We start from the raw sequence: 13,037 nt of genomic DNA on the forward strand, positions 1-13,037 counted from the left end.
TATTCACCGATTCACTCATCTCCCATTAAACTGAAATATAAGCAGGGTGTAAACTGCAAACTTAAACACATTGTGTGTTTTTATATTTTTCATCCACAAAGCTCCAACGAAGACCTTGCAACAATGGTTAATTAATCCACTTTCCTTTGTACCAAAAAATGTCTTATACTAGGTTATCCAGCACAAGGGTTACAGTTTATCTCACATTGTCCACCAGAAATTATTCACACAAATATGATGCACACACGACACACATAATACAACACACATATTATATTAAATAGTCAGAGGAGCATCAATCTACTAAATAAAAATACTGATAGGCAACAATAAGCAATATTAACTTCAGGTCAGATTCAGTTTCGGTCTGAAATCAATTTTAAATGTACTCTCACAGCAAATATTGATAAAACAGGGCGGCCGTGGCTCAGGAGGTAGAGCAGCTCGTCTAATAACCAAAGGGTTGGTGGTTCAAATCCTGTTCTGTCTTAGTCATGTGTCCTCCGCTTCACCCACCTTTCTTCCAGTGTCAGTCATACTGATGTATGAATGCATATGTTTGGTGTGGAATGGCAGCACCTACTCCAGAGCAGCTGTGCCTTAAAATGCACTGAGGAAATCCAATCCATTGTTATTATAAATACAATTAATGGCATTATTTAATCAAGCACTCTTTAATTAACCAGGTCTTGTGAAAACACACTCTGTAAAAACATTGTATTGTGAACAAATGTAATACATTTGCACTTCATTATGTAACAACACCCTACAGCTTTTTTTACATAACACTTCGTTAAAGCTTTAAAAGTAGTTGGGTTGTTACGGCCCTAAATGTTTCTTATTACTCTCTACGTACATTCTGAATACATGTCACTGAACTCTGAAGTTAAAAACAGGACTTCTTTTTCCTTCTCAGTGGGATTTAAAAGTGATTTGAGCCAAAGTATCCAGAGACTTGAATTTACTAGCACATCTCACATCTCATCTTTGTATTTAAGTGCTCTTACTCTATTTTACCATAATACCGGATTAATCCAGGTGGCTAATGATGGCAGATGGAGTAATAAAGGTCAACCATCATGTACAAACCAAGAAGAAAATTAGACCCTCCTGATGCCTGTTATATTATATATTTGGCAGTTAAACGTAATGTCCACTTTAAGAAATGTAAAAACATAATCACACCATGATAAAAACTTTTTTATTCTGGGTTATTATGTAATTTGTATCAATATCTCAGACAAACAGTCATACGTGAGAACCCCCCCTTCTTCTTCTCCTTCTGAGCTATCATTGTGACCATCCGGTCTAACAAATACTTCAAAATAAGGGTTGTAGTTCTACGTTGATGTTATCATTGACACAAAGATAGCCAACCATAAACAGTAAAAGAAGTTTAAACTAAGATTAAGTAGCAAAGCCAGCTACCAAATGTCGCAGTCGGTTGCATGGTTAGTTTAGCCATGGCTAAAATAATACTACGATACAACTACAATAATGACAGGGAGACTCCATAGCAGTTAAAAATGGGTTGTGCAGTATGTAGTTCTACATGTCAAATAGACATGTCAGATCAGCAGAGAAAGCAGAACTGTCTCTATAGGCTCTATACACAAATCTATAAATCTATACACACAATAAATACTAAGAATAACCAATGACCCCAACCTTTCACACACTGATGTCCACCACCCATTAACCTGACACACTTACATCACCACTCTACTCCACCCTCACACTTTGTTTGCCCCATCCTCACCTTAACACAGTTGAATCTGTACTTCAGTTAAGTCTAGCTAAACTTAAAAGTACAGCTAGCATGACCTGTTGATAACTAACATTAGCCGTAACATCATTACTAACCAACTTGCTAGCCATTGTTTTTGTAGTCACGATGAATAACATAACACTACATTGTGTTATGATGATGGTTTATCAGTGATGTAACATAGATCAGTTTACAATCCAAACTATACAAATAAATTATACTTACAGACATAACCTGCTGCAACCTGGCGCTTTTACCATGTACTTGTACCGAGGACAAGCAGAAGCAGTAAGCAGATGTGACATTTTTCCCAGGATGCTGCACAAAACTCTTTTTGATTGGTTGATGAAAAGCTATCAGGAACATCCACTGGGGCGTTTTTGTGGCACATCAATAACGCCCATGCCACAGTCGGACCCCACTCTGTAATAAAGGCCTGGTACGCCAGCCTGCAGTCACTATTTGACGAAATACTGTACTGTACTGTACAATGAATGATGCTTTATGATGATATACTTTTTCCTGTCATTTCTGAATATAGAGAATATCTATGAATAAAATACAAAAAAATTAAAAAGTAAATAAATAATGTTAATCTCCAAATGTATTTCTAATGTGTTCCCCCTTACCCTGCCTTCCTGTGTTGTTTCAGGTGTTCTTTGCTTCAGTGCAGTCGGGTGGCAGTAGTCAGATTTACTTCATGACTCTGGGACAGAACTCGCTGTTCAGCTGGTAACAGCTGGAGCTGTTTTTCTGGATCTCCTGGCGCTGTCTGCCCTCACCACTCTGGATAATTATATATGTGCTGACTGGTGTTCTGCCCTTGACCTTTATCAATCAACTGAATATCCCTGGATCCATAAGTCTTAGGAATCGTTTTTTTATCTGTAAATCTGTTTGGAGCCACACATGAGTTGATCATAAGTCCAGCGGCAGCAGATATGCTTGAATCCAGCCCTGAAACAGAGAGCACCGCACAGCATCTTCAGCTGCAGGAACTGACATTCAGCGAGTTTCAGTGTCAAAGCACACTAAATTTAACACCTGGACTGGTCTCTGCCAGTGGGATTCAGGCTGAGTGGCGGAATTTCATCTAATTCCACTTGGAAAACTCGCCCAACTGTTCATTGACTGTGCATTGATTTTTAAGTAGCACAAGGTCAAATTCTGTGTGAAACAACTGGGTCTGTTTCTCATGTCAGCTCTCCCAGATCACTTAGCGGCTTTAGCCCGTTCGACTTCACTTTTTGGATCTTGTGAAGTCAGCTCGTTGCATCTGGATTATTATTCCACAAGCTCAATACATAGGTGTGGGATGTTTCCTCTGGTGTTCAGTCATCATCTGACTCATCTCTATAAGTACCATTTGTCCGAAAAGGAGTGAGCAACAAAAATCGGAAGAAATCCCCAGGGAATTTGAAACATTTATATGAACGCAAATGATGCCAAAACAGTATTACATTATAAAATATGCACTATCAAATATTATGTAATTGACAGAAGTGTTGTTTCTTTTAGGGGATCTTAGACACCTTTTAACTTTAACTGTTTTCATGAAACCCTGACTCTAAGGAAAAGTTCTTATGACTATAGGATTCACTTCTGGTCTGGGACTGGGGTTATGATAACAGAAGTGCAGGGACACATGAGTTCAAACAGAGCTCAAATGTAACCCTTACATGCATCACCACTTACCTGGTGGATGTTGGGAGGTTTGTCTGGAGGTTAAAGTGGATGTAAATACATAGTCCGTCCACAACTTATTTTATTTATTTATATATATATATATATATATATATATATATATATATATACACACACACACATATATATATATATATATATATACACACACACACATATATATATATATATATATATATATATATATATATATATATATATACATATAAAATAATAATGGCCAATGTCAGAATTTACATTACTGTTAATAGTTTTTACCAACCCAATATTAGCATAACTCCACCAACTGAAGCTTTCACCCCATGCCAGATGTGGACCTTGTCATACATTTCTCATTTCTCCATTATGGGGACCTGAACATTTATCATGTACAACAAAAAGGGTGTACACAAATACTTCGGAAATTACTCCTCAACATGAATTGGCTGGGTCTGCTTTTCTGTATTGTACAGCTTACGGTGTAAATAGTCTCATTAAATGCACTGTTTTCTATATTTTATAAAGGATCTTTATATCTTTGTACAGAATTACAGGCTTTTGAATGTGAAATTCCATCCCAAACCAGAGTCTTTTCATGTCATATCTATGATTTTCAGGTAGTTCAGTGTAGTGAAAGGGACTGGAGCTTTGAAAGCTTTTGTTCATTTCCCAGTCTGAGCTGAGACATGGATTTGACAGGTGAATTTTATTTGTGCTTGATATTCTCTTAACATATGTGCATGAGGCTTTTTGCACAACATCCCCCTGTACATGTTTTTTGAATATATTCAGCTTTCAGGTCATTTTTACGGTCCAATTTAGAGCCATTCCTGTAGTAGGAAACGAGGAGATTACTGCTAGCCTTCAGCTTTAGATGGGTATTATTTACACTAGATGACAGGTTTTGCCTGTTTGTAGATGGGTCACCATGGTTGGACAATTTTGCTGGCGTGATGGATTATGCTTGACTAAAAAGTGAAAATGCCCTCATTCATTGTATAAATATTGAAATGTCATAATGATAATTTCTATCATTTCCACAGCAAGAAATCATAGACTAAGACTTCAAAATATTGGCTTCTTTCAGTGTGTATGACATAATTCTTGATTCATTGAAGTCATATATGAACATATAATGCAGATTCCATTAGGGATGCAACAGTACTCAGGAAAACCGTGTATCGTTCGGTCCGCCCTGCACGGGACAATCCGCCCTTATGGACCGCGGGTTTTCGGTTTTGCAATTGATTTTGCATGTGAACATGCAGCATGGGGAAGCCCCACCCCTCAGTGAGAGACAGCGGTCAGAGACAATATTGTCTGCCTGCAAACTTACACCCACCCGTATTCACGTACATTAGACTCACAACCCGACCTGTAATTAAACACATTGTCTACACAGTAACTCACTTTTAAGGCTAAAAATATTTCGCTAAATCACACGCCATCATTAAATCTCTAATATGTGCTGCTCAGTGACGTCTGTGGCTGGATGTAAACAGATGTGAAGCTCACTTCAAAATAAAACAAACCAGCTGTGGATCAGCCACGGTGAAATTAGATGATCATCATCATTAAATGTCCTGCAAATTATTTTCATCCATGAATCTTTTATTTTTTCACTTCCTTACCTGCTACCCGCTTGCATTTCATTTAATTCTACCCGTGCCCATACCCGCAACCCGGTGTACCCAACCCACTGCAGGATTCTGACACAAACAGTACTGTGACATGCTATTATAAGGAAATGCATACCGTGGCATTTTTATACCACTGTTTTCTTTTATATCCCTATGCAGAACAGGAATTTATTTTAAAAAAAAAAACCTCCCTTTAGGCCCTATGTGTGCACATGCCTGTTTTATACAACTGTAGACAAGTAGTTAAGGAATAAGAAAGGGTTCTATTGTTCAGTACAGAAAGTGTTATTTTATTCAGTACAGTGATATAATTTGTTCCTACTGTGAAATTCAGTTTGCTGACAAGCAAAATAAAAATGTAATTTTGGGAGAAAAAAAACTGTTCTCTTTACACTCAAAACACGTACCGAAACCGAACCGAAACCGTGGCCCAAGAACGAAGGTATGGACCAAACCGTAGGCTACCTGTACCGTTGCACCCCTAGATCTCATGAGGGCTTGCTATTGAATGTTCTGTTCATAGTTTGACTGATAACAACAGTCAAGTTTAAGTGAAGAAAAATTGGTTTAACCTTGAAATGTGAATACTGTAATTGTTCATTTCTAACTTGGCAGAAGCTTCTTCATGTAAACAGATTTAGTTCCAAGTGCATACCTTGTGTTTCCTGATTATAATGTATTTACTCTGGAACTCCAAGGCTATCAGAAATTGTGCCAAATATTTCATATTCAATGATACTTTGAGTTTTAGTTATTATTATAAACTTAATAGAAATATTGCAGCTGGTTCTGTGAGAATATTTTTAAATGGATGATGAGCTCTGGTGTTTTGTTGCTAATTTGCCACCAAAACTTGACTTGGTCATGTTTGCTTCAACTAGAAAAGTACACAGTATTTTTACAAGGACGTGGGACCACATAGCTAGCTAAAATGGGTACAATGTATGACTGTAACATTTGTTTGCAAACTAACAGAAACAGTTTCACTGTTCATAGAACAAGCTTAGGTTTGAACGTGGGGCTAATGTAGGTGTGGATTTCGAGTTAACTTAAATTTTTTGACTTCATTTATTATCACTTTTCATCCCTTTTGAGTTAATATCCCACTACATGTGTTATGGTTGAATTGTGTTGTTATCTGTGCATCTCCGTGATAGCTCTGGGCTCATATTTGGTCCAGTCATCTATCTATCAGATGGCATATGTGGCCAGGTTCCCGAACAAGACCTTGGTCACTAGTGTTCAGGTAGTGCAGAGGACCAGATTTAAGCTGGTCCTGAGCTACAGCAGCATCCTAAGTTAGCACCAAGACTGTACAGTTTGGCCTTGACATGCATCAATAGAAAGGAATTTAGCTCAATTTGGTTTAATGCTTGCCTTTTTCCACTTTGGGCGTATGTGTCTGTTTTTGAAAGCCATGGTGTTTATAAATAACATTGACCTTATTTTTATGCCATTATAGCAGAACATCAAAATCATTAGGATTTGGTCAAATTTGACCAGAGTATCATAATGAATAATGGAGCCATGTTGTTTCAGATAAACTGGCAATCTTATACTGCAATTGATGGGTTCAGTGCAAAGAAAAAATGTTAGGTTTGTAAAGTTAAAAACTTTATTCTCTGTGCATTTTTATATGAAGAGTTATGGACCTATTGTCTATTTTTCAAAGATGTTTGGTTTTTACCAATACGTTCTCAGAGTTGTATCTGTGTGATCCTTCATCCTGCCTCCACAAACAACAGAGAAATCAGACCAGGCTCCAGTTTTCAGACACAACAAAGATGCTTTTGTTGGGTGCTGAAAACCAACCTCCTTCCCTGATGTCGAACATTGGACTATAACTTTATCGCTAATAAGGGAGAGAGATCAATGCCCCTCCGCCTACATCTTCCACTGGTTCAGATGATGCTGCAATAATTCTGTTTTCTGCTCTCTGTGACTCATGTCTCATTCTCCCACAAACCCCTGTTCTTTTAGTTGGTCTGCTGTGCTCATTTGACTGCTGCCTTTCAGTCTCTCTGCCTCTTGTGCTCAACTCTGTTCCATATTATAACCTTTTTAGATGTCCAAGCTCCAGTGGCTTTAGAACTTTATTGTTTTTCCTAATCTTTAGCTGACACTATCATTATGTTTCTGATAGTAATAATAACTAATCACGGGCACAAAAGTTAAAATGGTATAAAAATTACATGTTAACAGAAGATAAGCACTAACGGTTCCCAAACACAAGGGGGCACTAGAATAAACATGAATGTTGTGTTCAATATAAAGTGTGCATCACACATTCAGATGCATTATGTCTGTGTGTTCTTTCAGCTGCATACAGGCCACACCAATATCCACTAATAACAAATTTTCAAAATATATGAAACCCTCTTATTTTACTTAGAACATGAAGTTTTACCCTGGGATGTTGAGTATAGATTTATGAGTTGCTGGGTGATAAAAATGACAATATTCTTTTATCTATATCCTGTTACAAACAGTACTTCACACAGTTGCATTTGTTATCTTTTCCAACATGTTGCTTATGTTAACTTAATCTGCTGATATCGGTCACACCCATTTTAGCCAGTAATTTTATGCATAAAATTTACCAAAATATGCAAAACCTACTTTTTTCAAGCTAATCCATGGATGTTCATCTTGACCCACTTGACAAGTATGACAAGTTCTGAACACATGGCTTCACTTCAAATGGCTTTGGTTTTGAACTGCAGCAGTGCAGACCCAAGTATTATTGCTTGCAAGTGTAATTTTTCTTTCTTTTTTTTGTTTGCATTCTGACATCTCTCACTCTCGATTACTCCTTCATTCCACCCTCACTCACACCAAAGGACACTGTGACCAGTTTATTCCAGTGAATGTAGCTGTAAGGTGTAAACTGATTATACAGAATAATTTTTTCTCTCTTATATTGTTGCTGTTATGTGAAGCAGGGTGAAGGATGATGCATAAATATACAAATCAGTATGAAGTTATTTGCACAAAGTCTGATATTTACAGATAGATGGCAGGGTTTTACAACATGTACAGGCTGTAAAAGGACATGGATGAACTATGTAGATGTGTGTTTGGGAGGGTGTGACGTGATGTGGGGGGAGAGCAGGTGCTCAGTTTGAGTTATAGAAGGACCATGGATGTTACTTTAAATCCCTTTTTGTCAGTTCATTGTCAGACATTTAGAGTAGTTTAAAAGTGAAACCATTATTGTCAAAAGGGGCTGATGGAGACAAAAGACTTTCAAAAAGTGGCCACTGAATGCGATCTTATGAAAGAAGATGAGGCGAGGATGTGAAATAGATGTGACAGTCATTAGAACAACAGCATTTTTAGCTTTAAATATCCATATTTTTACCATCACTATCTATTTGCAAAATGAATCATCCTGCTCAGTATCACCAGTTTTAGAGCAGGAATAGGCTGATAGGAATAAGTCATAGAAACTCTTTGTGGAGAGAAACTGAGATTATAAGAGACCAAATATTCTCTAGATAGATCCTTTATGTTAAGAATATACTGTATTTCTATCCTGTACCATTATAAAGGTGATTCCTCTTTGTTACTGTTTTATGTTTGCACTGGACCTCTGTTTGACCAACGTGTTGTATACTGTACTTCTTGATGTTTTGATATGAACACACACTAACTTGTGTTTCCATGTTAAAGACAGTGAGGCAACAATAAAGATGTTGAGTTTCATTGTGTGACTGTGAGTTATTTCATTTCAACACACTAACTGATCAAAAACCTTTAATCTAGTCCATCTTTAGGCCAATTCTAGTGTGTCTGTATCCCCATATCTGTAAGAGAAAAGAGAAGTTAGGGGTCTCCCCCGATCAAAAGTTATAAAAATACTTCATGAATTTCCATACCATCTGCGTTATTACTGACTTTTCTACTGTCAACGCAATGTTTGTGCCTGATCCACATTAGGGACAACCTTAAGTATTAGTATTATTAAGCATTAGTACTGAGCTACTGCTTCAAGAAGTGTGTTACAAACTAACTTTACAGACATGTCATCAGAACCTGTTTACTGCTACAACAGTCGAGGCTAGAAAAAATTGTCAAAGCAATGTCAAGAAAAAAATGTGTTTTATCAATAAATTGAAACTCCAAAAGTCAGCCTCGGCGTGCGAGTCAGACCTGTCAATCAAGGCTTGACATGACAGACATCAAAGCTTATTTTTAATCAGAGAACTGATTAAGTCAGACAATGTTCATAACACTCATAAGTATTGCAAGCACCGTCGCCTCACAGCAACCTAACCTAATAGTGGTATATGTGTTATTTAAAGGGGGTCATGTCATAAGCCCCATAACATTACTGTATCATTCCCTATAATCTGTATTCAAGGACACGACTTACAGGATGCTTCCCAGATAACTTTATTAACCTTTCTACCATTTTCACATTAACAATCTTTTATTTCGTCATGCCCCCTCATGGCCATAACCAGCCATTACATCTCCCCCTTTTGGATGAGAGTTTAACTGTTAAGCAGAACCTTTAAGTAACTAACATGAATTCAACAGTATTGCTCGTTAAGCATTTCATTTATTCATTCATAACATAACTTTATGAATATCTTCAAAACTTTTCAAAGTTAAGTATGATTACATGAACTAACAAAACGCGTTTATCCTCTCAAGAGTAACTTATCTTGTCAGTAACTATCTTTTCATTTTCACCGTAGGTTTTACTAGTGTCCATGTTGTGAACTTCACATGTCCATTGTTCGTAAGTCCAGTCCATCAGGAGCCTTTGACAGTCTCCCTCACCTAGTTGTTGCCACGTCACTAGTTATCTTGTCCTGTGGTGGTGGTTGCACTGGTATTACCCTGAGGTGTGAACAATTACGTCGGAGCCGTCCACCCCCCTGGATCTCCACCTCATATGAACGTGGTGTTGGTGCTGGTCCCACGATAGTCCCAGCTGTGTGTGTGGGTTTGATCCACACCTGCTGACCAGGCTGGAGAGGTGGCAGGATCTGAGTGCGGTGTCTCTGGTTGAATGTTTGTCGTTATTGCCGTTTCAACTCCATGTCTCTTTCTCTGAATCTGTCTAGATTAGGCCACTGTGGTTGTAACTGCTCCGCTGACACTGGTACTGGTGTCCTGATTCTCCTCCCCATCAACAGTTGAGCTGGGGAGCTCCCATACAGTGGAGTGGCCCTGTAAGCCAACAGGGCTTTGTGGAAATCCCCGTCTTTCGTTAACAGAGACTTCACCGTTCTAACAGCCCGTTCTGCCTCTCCATTGCTGCATGGATAACGGAGGCTGCTTGTCACATGAACAAAGTCATAATCTTGGGCAAACTGAGCAAATTCATGACAGGAGAATTGAGGCCCATTGTCAGTGACCAGCACCTCTGGGCATCCAAACCTAGCAAACACCGCTTTACATCTTGCAATAGTCTGTTTTGCTGATGTATTTCCAGGTAGGTTACAAACTTCAATATAATGTGAAAAGTAGTCTATCATGACTAGATAATTTCCATTCTGCCATTTGAATAGATCTGCTGCCACCTTCTGCCATGGTCTGCTTGGTAGATCTGTCATGAGCAGAGGCTCCACTGGTATTTGAGCTTCACGGGTACAGACTTCACATCTTTCACACATTTCTTTTACAGCAGATGTGATGCCTGGCCACCATACTGACTCTCTTGCTCTAGCTAGGCATTTATTAATACCTTGGTGCCCCTGGTGCAGCTTCTGCAAGATATCAGGTCTCATACTTTCAGGAATAATGAGTCTCACACCCTTCATAAGCAGTTGTCCTCCATCATGCAGGAATGACCTTTCGGGCCAGTAAGGTAGCAGTAGCTCATGCACATCTCGTCTGTGTTCAGGCCAGCCCTTACAATATAACGACTGAGACGTTTGCATGTGTTGTCTGAGGTTTGTGCTGCCTTAATCTGTTCCAGCTTTGTTGGGGTGGCTGGCAGGCTTTCAATTATGCTGTCCAGGTAAGCTTTGCACTCTTTTTCCAGGTCTTGTTCTGCTTCTGTGGCTGTGGCCAGAAGAGGTGCTCTGGACAGGGCGTCAGCTGTTATTAGGTTTTTGCCTGAGATGTGAATGATATCAAAATTGAACCTGAGCAGCCTGAGTCTGAACCTGATGATCCTAGGCGGGAGGTCGTCCAGTGGTCTGGACTTCAGGAGTGTTATGAGTGGCTTGTGATCCGTTTTTATGGTAAAGTCCAGTCCACTTAAGAACCCTCGCAGGCGCTCACAGGCCTAAGTTACTGCTAAAGCCTCCTTCTCTATTTGTGCATATCTATATTCGGCTTTAGTCAGACTTCTGGAAATGAAGTCTCCACTCACCACCCTGCTGTTTTTGTGTCAAGACCCCTTTTATCCCACAGGACGAGGCATCAGCAGATAACATAGTTTCATGATGTGAACTGTACTGGACTAACTCAGTTTCTGATCCCAGCTCTTTCTTTGTCTCCAAGAAAGATTTATGTTGGGGCGCTCCCCATATCCAGCTGTTCTCTGACTTCAATAGGTCATGGATGGGCTTTGTCAGGTCAGGTAAGCGTGGCGAGAATTTTCCCACGAAGTTCACCATGCCCATGAAACGGCAGACATCTGCTACATCCTTTGGCTCAGGCATTTCCATGATCACTTTTATTTTATCTGGGTCTGCTCTGATGCCTTGACCATTTATGACACGGCCCAGAAAACAGATCTCTGTCAGAGCAAACTGGCATTTTTCATTCAGGGTGAGCCCAGCCTCTCTGAATTTCAATAGCACTCTGTTCAGCCTGTCATCATGTTCTGCTCTGTCCCTTCCTATTATGAGGACATCATCTGCATGACACAGGACTCCATCCATGCCATCAACTAGCTGAGAGATCCTCTTTTGGAAGTGTTCGGGAGCTGATGATATACCAAAGGGTAGTCGTTGAAGTAGTATTGGCCCTCTGGTGTGATGAACGTGGTCAACAGTATCGAGTCTTTATGGAGTGGAACCTACCAGAATCCTGATGTGGCATCTAACTTAGTGAAAATTCTGGCACCTTCCAGCTTAGCGAGTGTTTCATCCACTGCTGGTAAGATGTGTCTCTCTCTGATGACACTCTCATTGAGATGGGTTAAATCCACACAGATCCTCATTTTCCCTGATGGTTTTACAATAGGAACCATGCTGACACACCATTCAGTTGGCTCCTCCACACGGGCTATAACCCCCATGTTCTCCATCCAGTCTAATTCTTCTTTAACTTTGGTGCGGAGGGGAATTGCTACTCGTCTGGGGGCTGAGATTGCATAGGGAGTGGCATTTTCTTTTGGTTTGATTATATATTCTCCTTTTAGTTTACCTAGCACTTTAAAAACGTCTGGGTAAGTTGATCTGAATAACGCTTCTGCATCATCTATGCTATGGGGCTGGGGAATCATATGCAGTCTGCGAATGGCAAGGGAGGCCCAATAAAGGTGTGGTTAGATGTTTCACAATGAACACCTCCTCCTCGATCTTTCTATCCCCTCTCTGAATGACAGCGTGCACTTGCCCTTTAACATCCAGCGGTTGGTTGGCAGGGCCCAGCAGGGGTCTGCGTGTGGCCATACCTATCCTTTGTGTATACTGATTCTGGAATAGCAGTCACAGATGCACCAGTGTCCATTTTAAAGCACAGCTGACCACCGTTTATTGTAAGTATTTCAGTCCATGTTGACGACTGTGGGTGATCAGTAGCTCCCAGATAAGCTGCAGTCTCATCTCCTTCAGTGGATTCTAACTTTTGAGCTGATCTGCACACAGCTGCAAAATGCCCCTTCTTTTGACATTTTCTGCATTCAACATCTTTCGCTGGGCATTCCTTCCATGAGTGTTTTGGAGTTTTGCCACACTTCCCACACTTCTTTGACATGGTTGATGTAGGCTGAGACTGAGAATGACTAACAGATTGCGCAGACTTCTTCTTATATGCCG

General features: G+C 39.6%; 1 protein-coding gene across 6 annotated transcripts in view; it reads left to right on the forward strand.

Annotated features, from left to right (window-relative positions):
• Positions 1-13,037, forward strand: part of LOC115426787 (misshapen-like kinase 1) — a 114,616-nt gene that overhangs the window by 100,098 nt on the left and 1,481 nt on the right. For 5 of the 6 annotated variants that reach the window (XM_030145019.1, XM_030145020.1, XM_030145022.1 and 2 more), the window contains one exon: positions 2,421-3,560. In XM_030145019.1, coding sequence (XP_030000879.1) covers positions 2,421-2,504 — 84 coding nt within the window. In that variant the 3' untranslated portion in view covers positions 2,505-3,560. Of the gene's footprint in view, positions 1-2,420; positions 3,561-13,037 lie in introns of those variants that run through there. The other variant, XR_003936394.1, reaches the window with a different exon arrangement.

This window comes from Sphaeramia orbicularis, chromosome 10 (assembly GCF_902148855.1).
Source record: "Sphaeramia orbicularis chromosome 10, fSphaOr1.1, whole genome shotgun sequence".
Taxonomy (NCBI): domain Eukaryota; kingdom Metazoa; phylum Chordata; class Actinopteri; order Kurtiformes; family Apogonidae; genus Sphaeramia; species Sphaeramia orbicularis.